The sequence below is a fragment of the Alnus glutinosa genome, chromosome 2, assembly GCF_958979055.1.
Source record: "Alnus glutinosa chromosome 2, dhAlnGlut1.1, whole genome shotgun sequence".
Lineage (NCBI taxonomy): Eukaryota > Viridiplantae > Streptophyta > Magnoliopsida > Fagales > Betulaceae > Alnus > Alnus glutinosa.
Window position 1 is genome coordinate 10,107,551 of NC_084887.1, and position 27,653 is coordinate 10,135,203.

At 38.1% G+C, this 27,653-nt stretch overlaps 2 protein-coding genes across 3 annotated transcripts in view; one reads left to right on the forward strand and one right to left on the reverse strand.

Annotated features, from left to right (window-relative positions):
- Window positions 1-3,011: 3,011 nt before the first annotated feature.
- On the forward strand, window positions 3,012-12,711 carry LOC133861453 (uncharacterized). The gene is made up of 4 exons (XM_062297246.1): window positions 3,012-3,144; window positions 9,612-10,001; window positions 10,376-10,818; window positions 12,273-12,711. Exons 2-4 carry the CDS (start codon window positions 9,837-9,839, stop codon window positions 12,709-12,711), a joined length of 1,047 nt encoding a protein of 348 aa, XP_062153230.1. The 5' UTR covers window positions 3,012-3,144; window positions 9,612-9,836.
- A 3,366-nt stretch (window positions 12,712-16,077) lies between these two features.
- The window catches only part of LOC133860987 (homeobox-DDT domain protein RLT2), a 37,865-nt gene continuing 26,289 nt past the window's right edge, over window positions 16,078-27,653 (reverse strand). Inside the window, exons 9-18 of one of the 2 annotated variants that reach the window (XM_062296677.1) lie at window positions 27,131-27,217; window positions 26,869-27,021; window positions 26,576-26,731; window positions 22,566-22,775; window positions 21,785-22,480; window positions 21,145-21,705; window positions 20,115-20,747; window positions 19,844-19,948; window positions 18,247-18,507; window positions 16,078-17,164 (exon numbers count right to left, since the gene is read on the reverse strand). In XM_062296677.1, the coding sequence (XP_062152661.1) occupies window positions 16,310-17,164; window positions 18,247-18,507; window positions 19,844-19,948; window positions 20,115-20,747; window positions 21,145-21,705; window positions 21,785-22,480; window positions 22,566-22,775; window positions 26,576-26,731; window positions 26,869-27,021; window positions 27,131-27,217 (3,717 nt within the window). In that variant the 3' untranslated portion in view covers window positions 16,078-16,309. Of the gene's footprint in view, window positions 17,168-18,246; window positions 18,508-19,843; window positions 19,949-20,114; window positions 20,748-21,144; window positions 21,706-21,784; window positions 22,481-22,565; window positions 22,776-26,575; window positions 26,732-26,868; window positions 27,022-27,130; window positions 27,218-27,653 lie in introns of both variants that reach the window. The other variant, XM_062296676.1, reaches the window with a different exon arrangement.

Sequence of the window (27,653 nt, forward strand, 5' to 3'; positions counted from 1 at the left end):
TTGCATTCAAAGAACATCTTTATGGAAATAAAAGCACATAGAAGTAAAAGTTTCCTCAATAAATATGGGACATAGAACATCTTTATTTATGGGACAAAATGTTGTGGACTCTAAAGCTTAGCCTCGCTAAGCAATGCCAAATCATTATTAGCAAGCAAGATATCATCTACATATAAGACTAGAAAAATGAATCGACTTTCACTGACTTTAATATATATACAATGATTAACAACGTTTTCTATGAAACAATATGAAGAAATCACATTGTTGAATTTAAGATACCGTCGGTGGAAGGATTGCTCAAGTCCATATATAGACTTATTCGGCTTGCAAACTAAATGACTCTGATTTGGTGAAACAAAACCTTCATATTGTGTCATATACACTTTCTCCTTTGATTCACCATTAAGAAAAGTTGTTCTCACATCCATGGTGAAGCTCCAAGTCAAAATGAGCCACCAAAGACATAATTGTCCTTAAAGAGTCTTTTTTTTAATACAAAAGATAATGTTTCATTGTAATCAATGTCTTCTTTTTGAGTGAACCCTTTCGCAACAAGTCTGGGCTTATGTCGTTCTACCTTACACTTGGGGTCTCTCGGTCTTAAAGACCCATTTACAATTAATTGTTGCATCCCTAGGAGGTAGTTCGACTAAATTCCAAACATTGTTTTTATCCATTGAGTTATTCTCATCCTTCATGGCACCATACCATTTTGAGGGATTCAAACTATTCATTGCTATGAGAAAGCGATTAGATCATCACACTCTCCAACATCAAAATGAGACTCTTGAAGGTATACAATATAATATGATGGAATTGAACGTTTTCCGACCCTTAATGACCTCCTTAATGTCGCTTTTGGGTGGTACATGTACAAAAACTCGTTATCGTTGAGGATGACATTCTCCCTTGAAGAGCTATGACTAGACAAGATTCAAGGAGTATCCTCCAAGAATTTGGGGTCAACGGCAAAGGGTCAAGCCGAAGGGTGGAGAACACCTCATGATGGTGGTCGAAATAGGGAAATGAAGACCTGCCTCCAACATGTCCTCGTAAATGCATACATTATCGACTTCATCAGCCACTAAGGCCTTTTCGCCTTCCCCTGGAGCCCTAAGAGCGGCCAACATCTTCGACTTCACTCAAGAATGCCACTTGCCACCGACGAAATACTCATTCTCATAAGTGGCCCCACCACCTTGAGTGCCACCGAGACCCATTGTTGATGAAATGAAGAATACAAAGAAAGATGAGCTTACTAGCCAAAAAAGCCTCACGACACCGAGATAAATGCAACAGAAACAAAGTGGAAGTGGTAGTGACAAATGAGTGGCTACAAAGAACAGTTGCACAGGAAGGAGAGGTCACAAGGAGGAAGGTGAACATAAACCCTCACTTAAAACCCTATTTTATAGGCTCATGATGCGCATTTCGAAATCTATCAACTTAAACAAAAACCCGTTTGAATTTCAAAATTCCCCAATAGCCAGACCTTCTTGTCCATGTGTCTAAGCATTAACCACAAAAATGAGGTGTGTTTTCAAGTTGACTGTCTCTTCGGTTTCCAAAGACAATTTTATCATTGCGCCATATGAAACAAATGATGAGTTGTCACTTCAAATTCTCCAAAATGGCTTATCATTACACCATCTCCCATAGTTGCTTCAGATTCTAAAGATCAACTATCAGCACGTCGTTTGACGCAACAAAAGAACTAGTGCCAACTCGAGTCTTGAGGGGGTAACTGCTAATTAAACCAAACAGCTAAGCGGACCAACCATTACCATTCCTCGAGGGCTAGAGTCTATCATTTATGAAATACTAGCCTATAACCCGCACTATGCGTGTTGTTTTATATATATATATATATATATAATTTAATTTCATAAATATTTTATATTATAACAATTTTTTTATATTATAATTTAATATATTATATATTACTATATTTGTAACATATCTTAGTAAAACTATCTTTTCGCTTCCCAAAAATAATTTTTTTTCAAATACCATATGATCACTAAGAAACAAAATGAAAGATAAACATTTACACAAAATAAAAGCAAATGATTAAGGCAAAAAATTAAGCCTAGTGAATTAGAATATCCATAGAGGTATGTAAGCATCAAGTAAAGCAAATTCAAATGTATGAATATAAAAAAAAAAATTAATAACTTACGTATTTGATAAGGGCTTCCAGCAAATCACAAAAGAAGACGATCAACTGTATTGATAGAAGAACGAAAATCAGTAGTTAGACAATTTCGAGGATGTCTTGCCCTCCAAGGTTTAGAAAACCAAACAAACAAAGCCTATTATTTCTACAACAATTGGGCCCTTTATACACGCCCAACTGAACACCCCTAATGGCCCAAAAGCCCATATGCCAAACTTACGCCCTAATTTTATAAAATACACACTTAAAGCATAAAACAACTTCACTCCTTATTCTCTAGCTTCTTCCGCACGCCTCACTAAGTTGTCTTCGGCTGTATAGCATTTTCCCTCCAGTTGTACCACACTTCCTTCATCTGATATCTTCTGTTGCCACATAGCATAGATGATCGACTTTAGCTTCACTTTACTTCGCAAGGTGTGGGTAATAGTGCTTCAAGCGGTAGTACTCCTCCCATGTAGCATCGTCGGCCAATTGGCCAACCCAACAAACAAACAATTCATTGACAGGGTGATTGTTCTTTGGTCGACAGCGCCGATCCAACACCTCCACGAGTTCCGACTGAATCACCCCACTAGAATCCATCGGAGGAAGATGAGGAAGAGAAGAAACAAAGGAGCCCAACTTGAGTTTGTGTTGAGACACATGAAACACCGGATGGATCCAGGCCTCCGAAGGAAGATCTAACTCATACGCCATAGCCCCCACCTTGCAAAGAATGGAGAAAGGCCTATAAAAGCTTGGAGAAAGCTTAAGAGCTCAACGGGAAGCCACCAAAGTCTGGCGATACGGCTGCAGACAAAGGTGAACACGTTGTCCCACTTCAAAAGATCTTTCATTGCGACGCAAGTTAGCATACTTCTTCATCCTGTTATGAGCTTGATACAGATTCTACTGAAGGGGGGCCAAAATTTGGGCACGGTTGCAAAGCACTTTGTCCACAGCCTCCACTTTCATTGTGCCAGGTATGTAAGAGAGCAACCTTGGTGGCAGTAGGCCATAGACAGCCTCGAAAAGGGTCATTTTAATTGAGTTATGCCATGTTGTGTTGTACCAATACTCAACCCAAGGGAGCCAGGAAGTCCAGTGCTTCAGGCTGTCTTGGGCAAAAACATCGCAAGTAATTTTCCACACACTTGTTGACAATTTCTGTTTGGCCGTCCGTCTGAGGGTGGTAGCTCGTACTCATCCTGAGAGAGGTACCTTGTAGGCGAAAAAATTCTTTCTAGAATGCACTTGTAAATGTAGGATCTCGATCAGAAACAATCGAGTTAGGCACCTCATGAAGCTTAATCTTAAAAACATTATAGATGAACAGTTGGGCAATCTTAGCAACAGCGTAGGGATGGGACAAGGAAGTGAAATGGCTGTATTTAGAGAGCCGATCCACCACCACTAGGATCACTGAATGACCCTGAGACCGGGGCAATCCCTCCATGTCTGCCCAAACTCGAGTAGGAATAGGCAATGGCTGAAGTAAGCCGGCTGGGGAAGAATTCTCATGCTTGTTCTGTTGACAAACATCACATTCCCTGATAAACGTCTTTAGGTTCGACCTCATGTCTTTCAAATAAAAGTCTCTCTTGGCCCTATGCAGGGTTTTCTCATAACCTAAGTGACTAGCCATAGGGTCATTGTGAATAGAGAATAAAATCTGAGCTTTAAGCTCGGGAGACTGCCCAATGAGAAGTTTATTTTTGTAGAAGAGAATACCATCTCTGAATGAGAACTTTGCAGTATCCAACTCATTGTTTTGTCACTTCACAAGCACTGATATGAGTTCTTCATCCTCATGATATTGGGCTTTTAAATCTGATACCCAACTGGAAGTAGGCATAGATAACAAGGATAGAGTCACCTCTGAGTCCCAATTCTCCCTTCTAGAAATAGCATATGTAACCTTGTTGTCTTCCCCCTTCTTGTATTCTACAATAAAGTCATACCCGAGCAGCTTGGTGATCCATTTCTGTTGGAAAGGAGTTCCAACCTTCTGCTTTAGCAAGAATTTCAAGCTCTAATGGTCTATTTGGACAATAAAAGTTCTACCCAAAAGATAGGGTCGCCACTTTTGGACAGTAGTCACTAGGGCAAACAATTCTTTCTCGTAGGTAGACATATGTAGAAGGCTTTGCTCAAATAGGCAATAGGCTTCTTATCCTACATCAAAACTACTCCAATGCCAAGGCCACTAGCATCACATTCAATGAGGAAGGGCTGGGAGAAGTTGGGTAGGGCCAGAACTGGAGCTTTAATGATAACCAATTTTAGGGACTGAAAGGCAGCTGCAGCCTCCTCATTCCAAAAGATAGAATTTTTCTTCAACATTGTTGTCAAGGGGGCAGCAATAGAACTATACCCTTTTATAAATTTTCTATAATACCGAGTGAGCCCTAGGAATCCCCTTAAGGATTCGATGTTCTTAGGGAAAGGCCAATCCACCATAACTTGTGTCTTCCCTGGATTAGCACTCACACCCTATACAGAAACTATGTGGCCCAAATAGCCTACTTCAACACAGACAAATCAACACTTGGACATTTTTGCAAATAAGTGATTTTGCCTTAAGAAGTCTAAAGTGAGCTGCAAATGGGATTTGTGTGTCTCCAAATATGTGTTATACACTAGGATGTCATCAAAGAACACAAGGATGAACTTCCTAAGATAGGGATTAAAAATGTGATTCATAAGGCTTTGAAAAGTGGAGGGAGCATTAGTGAGCCCGAAAAGGCATGACTAAAAACTCATAATGACCTTCATGGGTCTTGAAAGCCATTTTAGGAATATCTTTTTCCACGACCCAGATTTGATGATACCCGGATCTCAAATCCAACTTAGAAAAGAATTTAGCTCCCATAATTCATCTAGAAGCTCATCTACCACCAGAATAGGGAACTTGTCTTTTATAGTTACCTTGTTGAGGGAGCGGTAGTCCATGCACATTCTCCATGTGCCATCCGTCTTCCTCACCAACAGGATGGGAGAGGAGAAAGGACTGACTATGGAGGATAACTCCAAATTCAAGTAGCTCCTTCACTATCTTTTCTATCTCCTCCTTTTGATAAAAGGAATATCGGTAGGGTCTAACCGAAATTGGTTGCACTCCCTCCTGCAAGGGGATAAAATGGTCATGAGACTGGGCTGGTGGTAGGCTTTTAGGTTCTCTGAACACATCTATATATTGCTTGGGAATTTCTGCCAAGGGTCCTTGCAACTCCCTAGTCACTTCCAGCTTTGAAGGAGTAACTGAATTGCCCAGTAGTTGCAGGAAAACCCTTTTTCTTCTCCTTTTTAGACAGCTTAAATGATTCCCCTGCTTCCAAACTCACTCTAGGCCCTTTGTAAAGACCTTGCAACACACAACTCTTCTCTTTTAGGCTAAATTCCATTGTGAGTTTGACAAAATCCCATAGGATTGGTCCCAAGGTTCGCAACCATTGGATTCCCAAAACTACGTCATAGCCGGCCAATGCTAAGATATAGAAATCAGCCCTGAAAATGAGACCCTGCATTTTAAATCCCACTTTCCTACATTTTCCAGGACTAGCCACCTGCTGTCCATTAGCTACTCAAACATAAATACTATCTTGACCATTGGGTTGAAAACCAAGAGTAGCTGCAACTTTAGTATCCAGGAAGTTATGAGTAGTTCCTGAATCTATGAGTATTATCACTTTTTGATACTTAAAGATTCCTACAATCCTCATGGTCTTTGGACTTGGAGTACCTATGATAGCATTAAGTGAAATATCAGGGAAGTCTTCTAAGAAAAACTCACCAAGAACCTCGTCTTCCAGATGTATGGCTCTCATAGTATCTTCCACAGTGTCCCCCACAACCTCAATTAGGAACAATTTGGGCACACTGCACAGGTGGCCTCTACTCCACTTAGAGTCACATGAGTAACAGAGCCCTTTTATTCTTCTTTCCTCCATTTGGGCCTGAGAAATTTTTTGTATAGGTACTAGGGCTTGAGTCAGGTTGCCATTGATTTTTCCATTCGATCCAGCCCCAAAGAAAGGTTGTGTATTCTATCTTGGTTGACCCTGCACTAGCATAGAGACTCGGTTGCCCCCATTGTTGTTATCCCCTTAGAAAAACCTTTCAACTCTTGGAATCATACAAGAACCTTACCTTCCATGTGAAAGGAAGAAATTGAGAGCCTTTGAGCATCGGGAGTTCCATAATAATCGAAAAATTGAGCAGCTTTGCAACACCAAGTTTTGGGATCCTCTCCGTCAAACCTTGGAAATTTCAAGCGAATGAATTTGGTGTGAAACCCATCCCCCGAGCTGTTTCTTTCCTGGAATGAATGACCTATTTCACAAAAACTGTGGTCGTTGTTGCCATGATGAAATCTCTAATACTGCTATACATTGTATTGCCTAGTATTGGCATTTAACAATTCTTGGAACTGCTTCAGCATCTCTGATTGACTCTGCTTCATAGCCGCCTGCATTGCGGTTTGCAAATCTGATCGAGTCACCATTTTTGCCTGCGTTAACGTCATGCTGTCTTTTTTCAACTCCTTCTAGTGCTGTGCTTCTTCAGACATTGTGGATGATCTAGTTTTCATAGGTTTTTGGGATCGTGGGCTTTGATACCACTTGTAACAATTTAGTAACTATTATGGAAACTAGGGTTTGATTATGGAAATAAGAAGTAATGAACAATGATCAACTGTATTGAAAGAAGAACGAAAATCGATAGTTAGACAATTTCGAGGATGTCTTGCCCTCCAAGGTTTAGAAAACCAAACAAACAAAGCCTACTGTTTCTACAACAATTGGCCCTTTTATACACGCCTAACAGAACATGCCTAATGACCCAAAAGCCCATGTGCCAAACTTAGGCCCTAAGTTTACAAAACACATACTTAGAGCATAAAACGACTTCACTCCTCATTCTCTAACTTCTTTCGCATGCCTCACTAAGTTGTCTCTAGCTGTATAGCATTTTGCCTCCAGCTATGCCACACTTCCTTCATCTGATATCTTCTTTTGCCACGTAGCATAGATGATCGACTTCAGCTTCACTTTACTTCACAAGCTATTCTAGAACTCCCTTTTAGTCATATTCAGATCATACCATTACATAGTGCGTGAACAATGGCATACGTTAGGTCGTCGAACATTTGTGACGTAACTTTGAACATTCTGTGTAATGTGATATCGAACGTTTGGTAATCAAGGCCGAACGTTTGGCCAAGACAGAATATAAAAAATTGTCCCTTCAACCAATCCTAACCCCCTACTAACATTGATTAAGGCTTACTCATCCCTAATAAATGTTCAGGGTATTACATGACACCACCCTTGAACATAGACTTGTAAAATCACACTTCGCTCGATTTATTGTTCGGTGTGGCCCCCATGTCAGCAGTAGGAAAACTAAGGGTCATGCTCTTCAAAAACCCGTAGGCCTTTCGAAGCCTCCCTTCATCTTGAGAAGTTAGGATGGACATCCACCCCTTACACATGTTAGGGTTCAATCTGGCAGCGACGTCCTCATTTACGACATTGATGTGGTCGATTTGTGCTCCGGAAGGGGCGTTTGAATCGTGTTTGCTCATGAGATAAACAAAATTGGGCATTAAGAGCCTAGGAATTTTGCAATTGCCTTGGCTAAGCAAAATATGGACAACACTCAGAGAAAGATGAAGGAGAGAAGGTTCGATCCACGGAAGAGCAAGACGGAGAAGTTCGTTCATTAGGTTGAAGGAACCAGCTAAGTACTCAATCTGGGGAACCCTAGCAACAGTGGTACGAAAAAAGATGATTCGAAAAAAGTACCACTTGGGGAAATCGTGAAGATGAGGACAGTCTCGTGAAGAAGGAAGACAAGAAGAAAGGAAATGCTCCAATTTGGAAGAATGAAAAGTTGAAGTAAAGAAGATAACAGCAAATTTGACGAAGTGTGGAATTTATACGTGTAGGATTCATAAGTCTTATTATTCTAGTTTTGTTGAAGGGACGTCCCAAATACGTTGCAAGATTTTATGGAGGATCAAAATTTGCACCATCACATTAAATGAGCAACGGGCGGGAAAAATCAAAAGTAGGTGCGGGCCCCTAAAAGCAAAAATATCGGTAACGTCCTCAACACCTCAGTTAGGAGATTTGGGGGTAACTTTTGGGAGTTGGACCGTCCAATATAGTTTCAGCTGTGCATGAGGAATCGATCCAGTTTTTCCCATCACCGATCAAGGGCTCTAGCAACGTTCATCCATTATAAGACTGAACATCGATTGGGACTACCGCTCATCTTCATCGTCAAGGCTCATAGCAGATTGTGGGTTGGATCAAAGCGTTCACCATGGTTGCTACCAAAAACCCTCTCTAAGTCAACCTACGAAGTTAAACAGTGATTGATTGGACCCACATTAAAAAGGGGATCTTTAAATTATTTCCTTCACCTTACAAACCAAGAGTACAACAATACACACATCGTCATCAAACCATACCGATGCACCTTGCAACCTCTTAGTTAAAAGGCCTAAGGGGGTTAGGGGAATTAGCCATCATTGCTATAATAGCCACAAAGCTCATATATAAACAACACTTAGCTAAGATATGAGCATTCTGGCTAAATTCCTTTTAAGTATAGAAATTTTCTCTCAAGTCTTTGTCATCCTCTATCTTTGAGCTATATCTGACTTAAGCATCAAAGTTATCTCCCGTCGACACATCTTGACAAGCTCTTTTCCTACTCTTTTTCTACTCTTTTTCTTTTTGCATGAATTGATTCGTGAGAGATCAAGTTTGGAGTTGTCTAATCACCACACTAAAATCTGTTCTAACAATTTGCACGTACGTGCATTTCTTAAGTTTGTATAGTCATGCGTTCATAATTTGCATGTGCATTTTCTTAATTGGACTCCGCGTAAAACATTTTCTCAAATATCGGTCGTGTTTGGCAAGTGGTTTGCCATGCCAGAATAGTGTTTTTCTACTATTCATGTACTTTTTCTCACTTTTTCACATTTTCCAATAACAATCAACATCAAAATATTCACACTTTTTTTTTCACTTTTTATATCACATCAATAATTTTTTTATTACTATTCAAATAAAAAATTACTAAAATACAAAACTTTTTCACTTTTCTATACAAAATTTTTTACTTTATATCACATCTATCACTTTTTACTAATTCTAAAAATAACAACCCACTATTCTGACATGGCAAATCACTTGCCAAATAAAGCCATGAACTCCCAAAATTTCTCAACTTTATATCACATTAAAATAAAATAAAATAAAATAAATAACACAAAACACACTCAAAACCGTAAACCAACATTAAATTAGCCGCTGGGGGGATGTGACAACTGACAATGAATATAAAGTTGCATGTAAAACATTAGCCACAAGATTCTGGAACTTTCCACAGGATTCTCAAACCATCAAAACAATGCTCTGTCTACCATTCGCAGCACTTCGGGGGTTGAATAGAAATTGCACTTCCTTCCTTCACACATGACGCAAAACCACACCGCTAATACTCAGCAACACAAGCACGCTGTCATCATCAACATCAAGCACAACTACAAAGCCAAGCTCAGCGTCAAAGAAACAAACCAAAAACCAAGGCAATTGAAAGAAAGCTTTTGGCCTTCTAAACTTGGAATAAGAAGAGAAAGAGGGAAGTGGAACAAAACATGGGGGTGGACTACTACAAGTTACTGCAGGTCGATAGGAATGCCAAAGATGAGGACTTGAAGAAGGCCTACAGGAAGCTTGCGATGAAGTGGCACCCTGATAAGAACCTCAACAACAAGAAAGAAGCCGAAGCCAAATTCAAGCAAATCTCTGAAGCCAATGAGGTACATATATGCTTCTCCTTAATCTATTAACTTTTCTTTCTGTATGTGTTCCATCGGCACAAGTGTGATGTGGCACTTATATACAAATTCTTTCTTTCTTTCTGGTTTTAAGATTACCCATCATGTTGGATTTTTGGGTTTTGTTGGGTTTTTAGCTTTGTTTTTCATATTTGTATATTTCATGTCTACAGATCCTGAAAAGTGTTGGTTTTGTTGATTGTATTGGAATCTTTGTTTCTCTGTGCGATTTTCTTCTTTTGACATATGGATATTGCAATTTTTTCTCTCTCAATATTTGAATTTATGACCACCCATGATGAGAGTTACTTAAAAAATTTCTGGGTTTTGTTAATGGTTGATGGGAATTCTGGCAGGTTCTCAGTGATCCCCATAAGAGAGCAGTATATGCTCAGTATGGAGAAGAGGGCCTAAAGGGTCAGGTGCCACCGCCTGGCGGTGCTGCTGCTAGCCCTGGTGGAGCTTCGTTCCTTTCGACCGGTGATGGGCCGACAACGTTTCGATTCAATCCTCGAAGCACTGACGACATTTTCGCTGAGTTCTTTGGATTCTCGAGCCCCTTTGGAGGCATGGGAGGTGGTGGTGGTGGAGGCATGAGAGGGTCAGGGTCAAGATTCTCAAGTGGGATTTTTGGTGATGATATGTTTGCATCTTTTGGGGAAGGAGGAAGGTCTATGAACCAAGGTCCTCCTAGGAAAGCTCCCCCCATCGAGAACAGGTTGCCTTGTAGTCTTGAAGAGTTGTACAAGGGGGCTACCAAGAAGATGAAGATCTCTAGAGAAATTGCTGACATCAGTGGGTGAGTAGTTTTCCTTAATTGGTTATTTAACTTTGCTCAAATTTTTGATTCTTCACTTGCAGTTGTAAATTTGGTTGGTGAGTACTAGATGTTTGATCAAATTGAGTAATTGACATGTGTTGATTCTTTGTAATTAATTGGTTTTGCTGGTTTGATCAAAAGAATCTATTGGTTGGTTTGCAGCATTCGATGCATTTTGCATTTGGGTTGTAATCGAAATGTCACTTTTGGGGGAAAAAGTGGATTTCCACTTTTTAAGAGTAGTTTTGATACATAAACCTGAATGATGGGTATCTAAGTTTGTTCAAATTAAGGAATTGTTTTGTTTTTAATTAGGTGATAATCGGAAATATGTTCTTCCTTTTGGAATATGAAAAGGCCTTTACCCTGTTGTGGATCTATTAAAGTAAGGTTATTCAAACAAGTTTTGTAAGGTCATGTTTAGATCATTTTATGTAAACAGTTCGAGGTATAATAACATTTTTAATAGAATGCATGTGTAGATGTAATATGCCTTACGGAAAATATGACTTTTGTTCTTCTTTTTCTCCTTAATAGATGGTTTCTCTTGTATACTTCCTGTGTACTAGGTCGCACCCCTCTGTTCTTTCTAATTAGGGTAATGATCCGTGTAGTCTAGGAAAAATTGCATATATATTTTTATGAATGTCTTGCTTGTTGTATGGTCCTTGGCTGCCTATAAGTCATTGTTTAGTTTGGTCTGAGTGTGGGATTTCACTTAGAAGTGAAGGAAAGATTCCCTTAACATTTAGTTCGAAAAAGTGAAAAGAAAAGAAAAAAGAAGGTGGTATTGAATAGTGCAGTATAAACACATTACTTATTTCTTGTTCTTGGTGTGGATATGGTATGATATTGTAGAAATGCTTTATTCATGAAGTCGATATTTGCATCACAAAACCTTGAACTAGCAACTAACACTTGAACTGGTTTAAGAAGAATTAATGGAGAATTGTTCTTTGTGGTGGCGGTGTAATCTATACATGATTAATTGCTTTCTGGCTGCAAATAAAATAAATGTTTCAAGATTATAATATTCAATTTTAAGTATGTTTTAACGAGTCTTTTCATTTTAGAGACTTGGTAATATCCTTATTGCTCGGCATTCTATAGGAACGGGAATACTGCGCATTTTCATGACTGTTCCTGAATTCATCTAGTATAGTAGTATCTTCAGCTCTAATGATGTGAACTTTGAACAAGAGTCTCATTTGATCTTAAGGAAAACCACTTAATGCTGACAAGATATGGAGTTGATTGCCTTGTCATTTGCTAGTTACTTTTTATGCGACAAAGGTCCATCTTGTAATCATTGAAATGAGTAATGCTACAAGGCAGTGCCCATCAGTTCAATGGGATGAGGGTGTCGTATTTAGCATTACCCCATTGAAATTGATGGATGTCATGCATATTTTCTCACTCGTTCTGTTTTGCAGCAAGACGATGAAAGTGGAGGAGATTCTTACCATCGAAATAAAGGCCGGTTGGAAAAAGGGCACGAAGATCACCTTCCCAGAGAAAGGGAATGAGCAACCAAATGTTATACCTGCAGATCTTGTGTTCATCATTGACGAGAAATCCCATAGCTTGTTCACTCGAGACAAAAGCGACTTGATCGTCACGCAGAATATATCCTTGGCCGAGGCCCTGACAGGTTACACAGTCCACCTGACTACCTTAGACGACAGAAATTTAAGCATCCCAATTACTAATGTGATTCATCCAAACTATGAGGAAGTCGTTCCCAAGGAAGGGATGCCAATCCAAAAGGACCCTACAAAAAGAGGGAACTTGCGAATCAAATTCAACATCAAGTTCCCAACAAGGCTTACGACGGAGCAAAAAGCTAGAATCAGGAAACTCTTGGGTCCGTGAGCAAGTATTACTCAAGACTGAATGTAAATATATATATATATGTATGTATATAGTTTTGTTTTGTTTTTTTTTTCTTTTTCTTTCTTTCTTTTTTTTTCATTCTTGATAGTTGATAAAGGATTGAGAATTGACAGATTGATGATGTTATCAACACATAGATTGGTGTCTTCTTTTTACTAGTCATATATCATATATCATATATAAAAGCTAAGTTCTTTCTCTGTGAGAGCCTAAATTTTGTACACGTGGTATGAACAGGTTATTTTGAAAGGTTGAACCGTATCCGTGTGTTGTCATTTATGTATTTCAATAAAATAAAACGCAAACTTTAAAACATAGGAAATGTTTTCCTTCTCTCTCTAACTCTCAGAGACGCTCCCTATCCCTCTTTTATGTTCTTTACTCTTTCCTTTCTTCTTCTCCACTATTCTCTCTGCTTTCTTCTTCTGTTTTCCTTTTCTTTCTCCAAACACTCCCTCTCCCTCTCTTTCTTTCACTTATGCTCTATTTCTCTCTGTTTGGCAGTGTCTATAACTCCAGCCTCTTCACCTCTCCTTCGGCAATCTCTGGCACCCATTGACCCAAGTTAAAGACACACAGCAGCGAGGAGTTATCCAGTGGCACACAATTGGCTACTACGTCCAACATATTCACCATCTGTAACCAAATCCATTGATTCCATTGCCATTGTGATACATTATACCCAAAACGTAAAAACACATAACATACACCCTTACCGTTAAGTCCATCTATATATTGGGCCCGTTTCAAGTACTTAACCAACATTGTTAAATATATTGATATGTATGGGTAAAAAGGAATTTTATGCTCAATTAATTATTAATTCGTATTGTTTTGAATTCTGTTACATTTGTAAAATCAAGCAAAAAAATATAACTAAACGTCCCTTTTACATATTTATATTCTGTTGAAGTATGGAGATCGATCCATGTGCTACCTAGAGGTTAATTAGGCATTCCGCATCATGTTTCACTTATTCCAACTAATACATTATTATTTTTTTCCACTCTATTTGATATTTGTTCTTTAGGTTGTTTAGAACAACCAGCATATCTGAAAATAAATAAATAAAAATAAAAAATCTCGACTGGCTAGCTTCTCTCTTTTTATTTTGGATTACGTGCATCCAAGAGTTTGGTTAATAAGTACAATTTGTCTGAACTGTAATTGATTTTTTATTGAAATATTAGTTTAATTTGTATTTGATTTTGTACAATATGTCGTTAACCAACAAATAAAAAATAAACTTGAAAATACTTTATGTATAATCCAATATTTCTTTTTAATCCAAGACAATATTTTGATTCTCTCCTTATGGATAGCATGTGATTTTATTATTTAATTAATACATTTCAAAATTATTTTAATTTATAAATCAAATTATTAAATAATTATACTTTTTAGTTGAAATATCTATTTAATATTTAAATATTAAAATGTCTCATTTTAAACTTTTGCCTTTAAGCCCCACGATATACAGAGCCGGTGCATTTCTTCTTTCTTCTTCTATTTTCCTTTCTTTCTGCAATGCACGCTCTCTCTCTCTCTCTCTGGTTTTCGTATTGCTCTGTTTCTTAGTTTTTCTCTGTTTTTTATTTTTGTCCTTGCTACAGAATTGAAAGGGGGCAATTTTTAACACTAATTTGAGGCCTTCTGTATGTATATTCTTCTCCTGTATCTACTAGTAGTTTTTTTTTTTTTTTTTTTCGGCCTCGATTTGGTGCAATTTTTTATGGGCATGTGTATTCTTGGATTTAAGTTTTGGCATCTTTCTCACGCCTATTTATATTTTCTAATGTAATTTTACTTATGATAAAATAAATTGTTGAATTTGAAAACTGATGCTTTAGATGTTGGTGATTGTATTTATACAAAGTAGATTGCACTTGAAGTTTATTTCTTTCACCTTTGTCAGCATATGCTGCTAGGATAATTCATAGATCAGACTCATGTTCTTCTGAGGTGTTTTACTTATTGATATGTTGTACTTTACTACTTTTGGCTTTACTTGGTTATGGTTGGACAGATGGAGGTTTGTATATCTTGAGAAGCTATACTCATAAAGTTTGAAGCTATCAAAGATAGACTTAGGTTCTTCTTTAACGACCATCACTAAAAGAAAGCGATTCACTTTGTATAGATGTAATTCATCTCTTTTGATATGAATTTGGCAGAATTGGGTGTTTAACTTGCTATCTTTCTTTCCTTCATAATTATTATTATTATTATTATTTTGCAATCAAATAAATCATCTCATATGAAGTTCAATGCTTAATTATTTCTTTAGTGTTTCGAAACCGTTTCTATTCTTCTTCTTCTTTTTTTAATATTCAAATGGCTTATTTTTCGTTTTGTAAATTTTACATTGAATTCAGAAAAATGAGAGAGAGAGAGAGAGAGAGTTTCTTATCCTTGATTTTGGTACAAGGTATGACGTTTTTTTTTTTTTTTTTTTGGTAATGCACATTGTATACATTCTTAATTGATGGTCGACATTAGCTTTCGAGATTTTATAATGAATTATGAATCTATGATATGTTTTTAAGTTTTTTTTTTTTTAATGGGATTTTATATTATCATATGTTTTCATTCATGTCATGTTTGTATTTTTTGGTTATCAATATTTCTGTCATTGTTTTTTCTACTTCTTTTTTGAAGGACAGAAATTTCATGCAACCCAATTTTTTATGTTCATATACCAACATAGTTCATTTCGTTTTAAACTACATTTATGAGAACAATTATTTAACATGTTTCAATTTATAAGGATTAAATTTTATGAATTTAAAATTTTATTTAATATGTGCGTTCATAGTATTGAGTAAAAAACTGTTGTTCAAAAATGATCTTATAAACAATTATATATGTATTTGGTAGCAATTAGTTAAATGAGTGAGAAAAGAAAATTAATTATTAATAATCTTTTAAAGACTTTCCGAATAAATTATAATAAAAAAAAGTCCGCTCATAGCGCGGGTTATAAGCTAGTTTTTTAATTAAACAGCTTCCTGCCCATGTCTTCTGGCTTTTGGTTGGCTGATTCTGTGGAGCTCTGCCGATAATCTATTCTTGTTCCAAATTAATCATGCGATTTCCAAAAAGCTTCATCTTGATAAACTGGATTAATTTGGAACATAAAAATTTCAAGGGATGAAAATGAAAAATTAGATGATGTTTCAGAGATCAAACGTGTCTTTTTTACATGGACTATCAGAATGATGAACCCCAACCACATAGGGAGAGTGAGATATACTTTGATCTTTGATTTTTAATTTTCTTTTTTTCTCTTTATTCTATTGCTAAGTTTTTTTTTTTTTTTTTTTTTTAAAAAAGTACCATTTGAGCTAGAGCTCATTGCAGAGATATCCATTCATATTTAATTTCAGTAAATGTGCTTTGCACCTATATAGAAAGTGATGGATTACATCTTCTGCATCATTTACAGAAAAGAAAAAAGGAAAAAGAATAAAGAAAAAAAAAAAAAAGAAAAAAAAAAAAAAAAAGAAAAAAGAAAAAGAAGAAGGCTAAACAATGATGAAACGTCTCTTATACAATAAGAATGTCGGTCGTGATTTCTTCAGTCGCTGTAATCTGAGGATGTATATCCTGCAGCTTCATCTTGGTCAACGTTCTGCTCTCCGTCGCCATACCCGTTTCCCTCATCTGAGTCTCCATTTATATACTCCTCCATATCAACATTCCCTTGCTCATCTTCCGCATCTCCTTCATTTTCATTGTCATCACCATCATCACCATCATCACCATCATCATCATCATCATCATCATCTTCTTCTTCTTCTTCTTCTTCTTCTACATCTACGTTATAATAGCTACTCTGCAGCAAGTCATCAGGCCTGCCGTTATAGGGAGGGGCATAGTCATCCATCACATTATCATCATATTCATCTCCTGTTGCCACACCATTTTCATCATCATAATCCGATCTATCCGAACTGCTAGTATTTTCAGCATCCTCAACTTGCAACCGCACGTTTTCATCCCCACTCCACTCTTCCCTCACCAATTCACTTGGCGATTTCTCAAGGATTATCTCTTTGGCGCTCTCTCTTTCTCTATCAGCCATAACCAGCTTTGCAGATCTCTGCCTGCTTCTAATGCTCCGACGACCTCGTCCACGCCCTCCTCGTCCACGTTGTCGCCCTTTCCATCCCAGTATCTGCCCAAATCTGTCACTGTTAGTGGTTGCACCTCTTTTGCGAGATTCAGCTTTGGATCGAATGACCCTTCTTTCTGATCTTCCACCACGAGTACGACCACGGCCCCTTCCACGGCCCCCTCGTCCACGACCAGAGCTAGCAAGTCCAATAGTTGAATCAACCCAGTTCTCTTCCTTAAGATGGTAATCTTTGTATGGTGCATGAGCTGTACCATCATCTTTCGAATTCTTGCCAATAGCATATTTTGATGGAAGCTTCTGAGAAATAAGGGATAAAAAAAATAAAAAAAAATAAAAAAATAAAACAAGGAAGAAAGAACAATGTCAGGAGTATATTTGTTAATCAGAACATTAATCAATCAAAACACAAATTTAACCAAAAAGAGCGGTCAGCCTCAGGAGTGCAGAACTACAGGTAACTTATGTTATCAAAGCCACAAATGTTGCCCTGCATCTCTGAAATTTGGTTGGACTTGGGAGTATAGCATTCCACCCAATTAACGTATGCCAGAAATCTATGTTCAGATACTCCCATCGTAAGGGGCACAAACTCTGTCAAGACCAAGACAGATTTGGAAAGTGTGCCCAAATTGCACCACCAAGGCATGGCCCATAGAATCAATCATATTCCCTGAGACCGATGTGTCTGTGAGGCGGCTAGGACCATATGCCTCACAGCTCACCATGTTTTTAGCCAAAATAATTTGGAACCTCCATAAATATAAGATTGAATCTTCATATATATATATACTGTTTATTCTTCAACTGAATATTCACATGTTTATAACATTCACTCTTTAACAAGTAACTCAAACTTCATATTCCTACTCTCTTTTTTTATCGAAGAGGTACTATTATCTAGAATGCACAGCACATGTTAATAGAAAAGATAGAGGAAGAAGGGAATACACACACCTATACGGCTATACACACATGTACACACTTGCATAATGTCTATGCTATTTCCTTTCCAGCCAAACTTCTTCTAATTAAAAACACTGTAATGCATGTCGAGTCTGACCTTTGTATTTAAGTAGGATTGACCTACCAAGTTAAAAGAACGAGTTCTACTCTATAGGTAATGTGTTCCAATTTCTGCCTTGCGCGACAGATCTTTTACAACATGACACTTGAAAACAAAGAGGGAGATCCTTTTTTTTAACCTCCATACTGACTCTTTGCCTATAACCATCCATCCTGCGGGAGATAAAACCTCTCCAGCCGGCTAGATTGTTACTTTATGAACTTCTACTGGTGAAGGCATACCCTTCTTTATTTGAATTTATTTATTCTCTCCATTTGACATAATTCAGTAGTAATACAGAAAGAATACTCACTATAACCCAAGGACCCTTGTCCTTCTGAGAGTCCACCTTCTGCTGCAGCATATATGAGATTGACGAGTCGAATTCCATGAACCTTAGAGCCACAGCAGCAGTTGTATGCGGTATCCATGGAAGTGGAGGAACTGTTTTAGGACCAAAAGAGTTATCTGTAGCACATCCTGAAGGGTTAGAGTAATCCAACAGCTCACTGGTGCTCTCAAAGTTTGAAGACAAATAGTCCCTCTTTAAGGCACCTTCCAATGATGTCATAATCTGCAAAATAACACAAACACATTCTACTGCTTGGTAAGTTCTCCAAAAGTATATTAAAAGAGTTCAATAAACCAAAAAAAAAAATGTTGGCTACATCAGTCATATTTCGGTATTTGTTATAGTTAACTAGTGATGTACGAGTGCAAGAAAAGTATGAACTTAAGTGTCCAAATTGGTTTATATCTTGAACCAGATTACAAATTGACTAAAATCATGAGGGAGAAACTTCAAAGCATAGAGAAGAGAAACAAAATATGCCCCCTTGTGCGCAAGTGCATTGGAGAAGGGGGAGGGGGGGGGGGGGGGGGGGGTGGTGTTGAGAGCTTACCAGAAAATGCCTTCATAGAATTCTCTAAATTTCAACATTATATTGAGAACCAATACACCTACAAATGAGAAATCCAGCTAAGACACTGTTTTCAATACGTGCTTCCATTTTCCTTTTACATTTTGATAATAAGTGATAAAACTATCATCGATGAAAATCATTTCAAATGACCATGAAAAGGCCACATCGAAAAGCTGTCAATAAACCAGAGAGCAAAAATTTGCCATAATCTCCTCTTTTCATCTTTTGCATTTCCATGCTGATGTGGGACAGGTTTTGGGAAACCCATTTGCTTGTGGTTGTGGTAGGCTTTAGGGCTAGTAAATGGCATCCAGGGTAAACAAATATAGGATTCAATAGCAAAGAATGCTTGGAAAAGTGAACAAAATGGTTGGAGGAATTTACTGACAGTGGCCGAAGGATTTTAAGGCTGGGGTTTTAGGGTTTTAAGTGTACAAAGGAAAGGGTAAATTCGTAGGAGTTAAAAAAAATTACAGATCTGGTCTCCATTACAAAAATTACCATAGCGTCTAAAATAAAAAGCCAAATCAAAAACTGTTTTAATCCTAGACTCCATAAAAACACGATCTTCAGAACCTTATAAGACTTGTCCCAATCTGATGTTGCACATAAGCCCCACACAAGAAAAACTCTAAATTGGCAAAATTGAAAATCACTCTAAAGAGAGCAACTTGACCTTTCTTCCATGGCTGCCACAGGTGTTCCCAGATCTTCAAACCCTCTTATTGCATCCTAAATTCACTCCTATTTCCCCAGAGTAGACACACGTAATGGAATTTGGAACCCACACCATAAGATATCATGTGGTTTTCTAATATCAGTATCAATTTATTAATGAAAGGTCCACTAAGTAGTTACAGTATCATTAACTCTCGTACTCCAAGACTGGACAAGAAAATGAAGAAATTTTAAATCACAAGCAAATATAAAGAGAATGATATTTGGAAGCTCTAATGCATATCCCTTCGAGCAAGGCTAACTTATAACCTGAAGAAGGTCTTCGGCCAATGATGAAGAGTGCAATTTCATGCCCCATGATTCTCGATGACTGTCGGTCCAAACAGGTTGAAGAGCTTCTGGTGGAAGAGAAACCTGCCAAGTCAGAATAAAGACAGTGTAAGCAGCATGAACATTTAAACCAAAAAAAGAAGTAATAATCAGCCAACAAAGTTCGCAAACAGCTATTCAACATACAATGTTTCTGTTATAAACTCTAATATCTTTGAAAATATATACAAGCATAAACTGCAGGCATTACCTCAACCAAAGCTAACAGCAACTTAAGTAATCGTATCTGGACAGGAGCTGAGAGTGAACCACACCAAGTACAATGAGGGTCCAACTTCGGTTTCTCTTCACATTGAGACACATGTTCAGAAAAATTTAAGCTGCTACCAGATGAACTGTATGTCTTATGACAGGAAGGACAGTGGTTGTCTTCAAAAGAATAAATATCATGACAGTAATCACATGTACCCAGCAACTGTGTACACCTTTTTTTCCCATACTTCATTGCACATAATACTGAGGAATTAAAGCATTCTTTCCACATCCATTTTTCAAAATCCTGATATCTCTTGAATGCATCATTTTTTTCACCTTCATTTCTTCCAAGCTCAATTGCAAAAGATGTTGAGGTCTCTGACATATCAGAATCAGAGATACACACAGTACTTCTAGGGCTATCAGTACCTATGCTGCCATCAGGGCCAGGAGGCATTTCAATGGCTTCTGTTGTGACAGAGTCTCCACTATGTCTCCTCATGTTAGCATAATGCATATTCCTCCTAACAGATTCCTTGAAGGACATCTCGATCTTTTGCAACATCGTGTGCAAATGAGATTCTCTAACCCCACGTACATCTAAAGATGACAACAGAGCATCAAAACCCTGCATGTAGATGGTAGAAAATGATGAAAACCAGCATGAGCAATATGGAATATGCATGTGTAGGCAATTTTAGAAAAATTCAACCAGTCAATGTTTCACGATAAGTAGCACTTCACAAGAAGATAAAATAAAACATTAAACCATTATAGCTTTGCCAAAGACCAATACAGCACATGGCAAAAATGCCCGAGTTTTTGCACCCAAGATCCTAAAGTAGCAAACATCTCTTGCCTCTGCTTCCATCAAATACTAAAGGGCAAGGAGAATGTAGAACGGCTGCTACACAAACAAAATAAAAAGCACAAAAAATTTATATAAAAATAGATACATGCATTACAGTGTAATAATCTTATAGAGACTGCTAAAGCAAATATCTGCTCGCCAAAGAAAAAAGTACCTCTTCAGAATCAATAAGCCTCCAACGTCCATCATGCAACTCAACAAAGATCCTGCCACAGCCAGGATCATTTCGAGAAGCAGATGTAATGAACTGCCAATATCGATTACGGCTACGATCCTGACCAAGAGGCAGTGATCTATACACACACATCTCTTCCGCCTTTTGACCAATGTAAGATTTTAGCTGCGAGCGTGATCTTTCAGCGACATACGCCGCTTGCTGATATGGAAGATTCTCTATACCAGCAGAGTAATCCTGCATTTGCAGGTTCTCTTCAGAGGGTAAACTGCTAAGGTAATTTTGGTCATTCTGTACATCATTTAACTGTTCTTGCTGGACAGCAGGGGCCACAGACATCTCATTGTTTTTGTCATTAATAGTAGGAAATGGACTTTGCCTACCCTCTGCCAAGGAAATTGTAAGGTTAGGTTCCGTCTTGTTCCCCGTAAATGGAGAAAGATGCATCTTCATCACAAACTCTTCTTTCATACGGCGTTTATCAAGTTGTGCTTCTGCCCACATTTGCTTTTTTAGAGCATTTGCTGCTTCTAAACGTTCCTGAAAACCATTGTCATTTCAGATCAGACAATCAAAAGCAATTCAACAATTTACTTTGTTAAAAAAAAGGAAATGATACCTCAAGGACAATGCGTATTGAGTTTCCTTCAATTGCCACATCAATTAAAGCAACAAGTGCATTTAGGCGCTCCTCAACACTGAGATCAGAGTACTCGCCTTCCATAAGTCCCTGAACCCAAGGTTCGCCGGGATTGCTTTCATCAATATCTTTATCTTCTTGATTAACAATGGCCATATTATTGCCGATTCCAGAGACATCAATAGACTGTGCAATAAAAGAACCAGTATCTTTATCCTCATTTAACCCTCTAGATTGCATTGGAGACAAACCTTCATCAACATTCCCAAGACCGACTTGTGGAGTTTCCATAACATCATCACTCCCCTTCCCATTTCCAACAGGAGTTGCACTGAATTTGGTAGCTTCTTTGGAATTGTGGTCCTCTTTATTTGGATTTATTTCAGCACCTAAATCATCAACCTCAGGATCCTCTCCTACATCACTTTCAGAATCTCCATCTCTTTCAGCATCATCAGCATCTTCTCCATCCACAATCCCGCTTTTAAATATCCGGATTCTTTCCCTGGCTGCAGAAAGTATTGCCTCAGCATCAGCCGGGTCCTTCCTATAGGGAGGACGTACACAATATGTTGAAGGAGCTGTCCTCTCAAAAAGTTTTGAATCCCTAGATAAGGCAGCAGCAATAGAAGCTTCAGGTGTCTTGCTTGTCGTGAGATCCCGAAGCCCAGATATCTAAGAACAAAATAGATAAGCTAATAAACGAATTAGTTAAATACACATAAAATGAAAGCTCATACAATCACCAAACTAGAGTTACCTGAATCTTTTCTGCAACCTCTAATATGGTAAGGCCCATACTTCCCTCAAGAGAAAGAACATGAAATGCTGCAAATTTGACAGTTCCAGGTGTCAAACGATGCCTAGATCTGCGTGGATTAGAAAAACCCCTTTCTTGCATTATAGCAACAGCATTTTCAACAGCTGCTCCATTGCGCAAATTAGAAATTACATCTTCACCATCATTACCCTGGGGGAATAAAATTGTAAAACAAGCTGGAAACAGTTTTTTTTTTTTTTTTTTTTAAGTAAACTGGAAAGAGTTAAATGAACATATCAGGCTGTCTTCAGCCACTTCTTCCAAAGGAAAAAAAAGAAAGAACTCAACACTAAGCTGATATATGCATCAATGCATGTAATTATTTCTAGATTTATAATAAGAAAAGAAAATATATTTTCCAACAATCACAGGTTTATGAACCAGTATTTCTCGTAACTTGTACCAGTTAATGACATAGTTTCCTCAATCTTCTTGAAACTTTATTAACATGTCTTCAAAGGAAAACAACGTCAATGTGAACACACAACACCAAAAATCATTAATACACAGTTGTACATTCAACATGAATCAGGAAAGAAAAAAGGCTTTAAAATACTCTAAAATGCAGCATCTAGATACACCACTGCTGGTCAAAGTTATAAGTTTGGCCAAAAACGAGAGAGGAAATTCATTATCAAAAGATGGAGTACAAAGAGTAGTAGGGAGAAAACCACTCAAAGCCTAAAGTCCCAATAAACCGAAATCTTACTCTTTGAAAAGTAATAAAACCAATCTCATTGAAAGTGTAAGGAGCCTTAAGGTACACAGGAAGTGTACAAAAGAAACAACTTAACTAGAAGGACAAAACGAAAAAGAAAATCACTAAAACTAACCAACAAATGAGACACATACGCCGCCATCCAAAGATACAACGTCAACATAGAAATAATATCCCCCATAAATCTCTCCCTATCCTAAAATTTCTATCATTCATTTCTTCCCATAAACACCGCAAGAGGCACGTAGGCACCATTTTTCACACCGCAACGCTCCTTGGCCTATCAAAGGACCACCAACAATCATACAAATAAATAACACGTGTACACATAACCCAAGACATCCCAAAGCAATTGAAAAAAAAAAACACTCCAAATAGAAGAAGCCACATCACAATAAAGAGGTGGTCTACCAATTCCTTATTCCTCTTGCACATACAACATTTGTTCATCACAATGTCGTGCCGCCTCCTAAGATTATCAAATGTGAGGATCTTGCCTAGAGCAGCCGACCAAGCAAAAATGGCTGCCCTCGAAGGAGCTTGAGTCTGTCAAACACTCTTCCAGGGGAAGCTGCTACCTTCTGAAAAAGCCAATGAGCTGTATAAGGATTTAACCCTGAATAAACCTCTTTTGGAAGGATTCCATCACAGCTTATCTACATCTTCTCACTCTACTGGAATGCAGTACCTGGAAAAAATAGGCAAAGCCATCTACCTCCCAATCATGTGCCACTCTAGTGGAGCACATTCCACTGGTGGAACTGCCAAAAATTCTAAATTAGCCGCAATAGAGGCGTCCTTCTCACCAACAAGACCATATCAAATTGGAAAAGCTACATTTAGAGTCGTTTCCCCACACCACTGGTCATGCCAAAAGCTAATCTTCGACCCATTCCCTGTTGGGGTTCATGCACTAAATCCCAATGTACTGTTGACATATAAGTTTATTATGAATAAAGTTATTCACTAATCTATTTTTGAGCATAAGGCAAATGTTATTTTATATGCTTAATATTGTTCTATGTATATTTTGCATGTAAAATACCTTTGGATTACATTGAATATGGTCTATGGTGTGAGTAAAGAGTTATGACACAAGATCTTAGTCCATAATCCTTGTAGTCTTTAAACTTTGGATAATTCGCAGTCGATAATGAAATTGGGCATTCCATTTGCAAAGACTGTTACACATCGAATCTTTGTTATTTATCTTGATCATGCGAAGTTGAAGGCTTCAGGTACACAAAGTGCAATCAAGTACACAGGGAGTATACAAGAACGACAACTAAGAAGAAGAGGAAAACTATACAAGAAAATCATTATAACTAATCACTAAAAGGGCAAGGAAGGCAGCCATCAAAGAGTACAAAGAATAAAAAAAAAAAAAAAAAAAAAAAAAAATGAGCTCCTCAATGGTTCTTTCTTTGTCATCGAACTATCTATCGTTGCGTTCCCTCCACAAGCATCATAAGAGGCAGCAAGGAACCATCTTCCACACAACCGCACTCCAAAAGCGACTACCCGTCCACCAGACTCCTCTTCTTCTTACTCTTATTCTTTTTCTTCCACCCATTAAGTTTGGACTTAGAGCCAAGCCCAAACGAGAGAAGCCCTTCACATACCCTGCTTAGTGCTTGGTCCACGTCAGCCTTCAACTTCTCCAGCTGGCTTTTCCACAACAAAAGAGACGGATACGTGTGCTCCTCTCCTGTCAACTAAATATCTGTAGAAGAATCACCAAAGAAGTAACTAGACTTGCCTCGAGCAGCAGAAGACTGAGACAACTGACTGACACCCATCCCACCCTTCACATTCTTTGCGCCACAACGGTCACAAAGGTCCTTACCCAATGGCTTCACTGGTCGAAGCAGCTTCTCCTCCTCCGAGCGGTCACAATGGCTCTCACCCAACGGATCCACTGGTCGAGACAGCTTCTTCTCCACCTCCGAGCGTTTGGCTCCTCTACGCAGGACTTCCACGAAGGATGGCACTCCGTTTTTGCCAAGAGAACCAGCAGAAACAAAGGAGACAGATCCTTCAATAGCACCATCACCAACTCGCCGAGGCTTCTCTGAAACTAATGCTAAACGAACCATTTCATGCCCAACCGGGATTTTAAGAAAATCTTTGATCTTACCCAACTCAAGGACAAATCTACTCCATCCCCGCCCATCACAACCTTCAGAAATGTAAATAATCCCTCTCCGACCACCCAAAGCGTAGACTGCCACTTCAAGGAATCTTCTAGCTACGTTACCACCTCGCCTAACGATGAGAACCTTTGACCCCTCCTTGAAAGACCTTACAAAGTCCTCCCCCGGAAACCACAGCAAGCTCTCCATCGTTGAAACCCAACCACCCAAGACTTTGAGCACCAAGCAGAACCAGCCCTAAAAAATTCCTCCTCCTTTTTTCCAATCTCACCACCGAGGCTCCTTCTACCACCATAAACGCAAACGTCTTTGTCCCCACACAACACCACCTCTCCATAGCTCACAAGATTCTCCGTGAGAAATTTTGTTGAAAAACTGGGAAACATAACATATATATATACTTCCAATATTACTTATGATATTGATTCTAAATCCTAAGATGATTGCGTACTCACCATTAGTTCCATCAATAGTGACTCTATTGGCACCTCATCCCTAGGAGTCTAAAGCAAGACCCATCCTAAGTTCACCTTTGTTCTTGGCTACTACCTCAGATTAATGTTCAACAATAAAAAAGAATCAACAAAAATTCAGAAAAAAAAAAAAAGAAGAAAAAAAGCACATGATCATCAAAAACCTTTCTACCAACTCAAAACAAACCTCAAAGTGGCTTGATATCGAATGCACCTTGGTTCATTAAAGGGGAAAGAAAAGAAAACTAAGACTAAATACTTCTATTCTGGGTTTTAGGCTGAACCAGCATGACCTAAACCAAGCAGTACCCCCAGTAAGCATAGGAAATTTGATGATTCACAAAATTCAGCATGGCATTCTTACTAGAAAGGTTTTAGCACAAAGAAAAGCAAAATATTCAAAACACCTTGGGCTAAATTATCTAAAATGTAGAAGAGCTATCTTTGTCAAATCCATTCAATAACAAGATTACTACATAATGACAGAGAAATCAAGCTATCCATAACACAAGCATCAGAAAGTTAATTACTTGTTGGAAAAAATGACATAACAAAAAGTAGCCAGCTTTTACATTGATACAAGTGCTAAATGGAAAAGGATGTCACCTCATTGTCATCACGATGATAAGTTTGTTCAATATTCCTTCTCTTCAGTTGTGGCCCGAAACCTGCTGATAGAGCAAATTGCCGCAAAATTTCCGGCCATGTCAAGGGATTTAAGTGGTGCTGCCAGTTACGTATATCAAAACCCCAAGCATACGCCTGATGCAGAATGCCATTTTGAAAAAACAATTACACAATATCTAAGAATTTGATGGAAAAAAAAAAAATAGAAAGAGACGGAACAAAAAAAAAAAGAACAAAATTGCAGAAGTTACGGCCACTACCCAATAGCTTACCCCTTCAACAATCTGCGGATGCCCACCTCCAGGGTTAGCAGCACTATTTTGAATTGCTCCCAGCCCGGTACAGGGTGTCCTTGCAACATCTTCAATATCTTTTATGATAGATCTCAGAAGAGCAACATGTATCTCACCCAACAACCTTGGATCCTAGGATGCCAGAGACCAAAGGATGCTTTGAATGCCATAAGAACAAAACAACATAGAATCCTATCACAAAAAATACTTTCAACACACAAGCACACAGATCTTTACTTACATAGTCATGAAAAGCTTGGATGAACTCATCCAAAGTAAATGGCCAAAGTCCAAGAACGTCAGCAAAAGTAATTAAGAACCTCCAAACCTAAAAACATATGTCACAATTCAGTACATCTGAAAAATTGGAAAAATATTTTGTATAACCAAGGATATACATGCTAGACTGCCAAGCCACTAATATAATCAGGATTTCAGCACAAGAATTCACCTCCTTGATGCAGAGATAGTTTTTTTAAGTTACCAATAGGGGTATGGCAATATAAATAAAAGAACATCAATAACAAAATAACTAAAAAGTTCTTTCTTCTCTCTAGAAAGAGAAGCCCCCACCTCTCTCTAGTAGAGTTTTTTTTCCTCCTTGGTGAGGCCCCCTACCGCCATATTTACAGTCTCTAAGGGAGGAGGGATGGCTTCTCATCTCTCCCTCCTTTCTCCTCTTTTTCTTCCACTTTTTCTCTTTTGTGTATTTGTTTTTGGAGTTTTGGTCTCTTTCTTCCCCAAACAGTAGCAACAAACCCTCA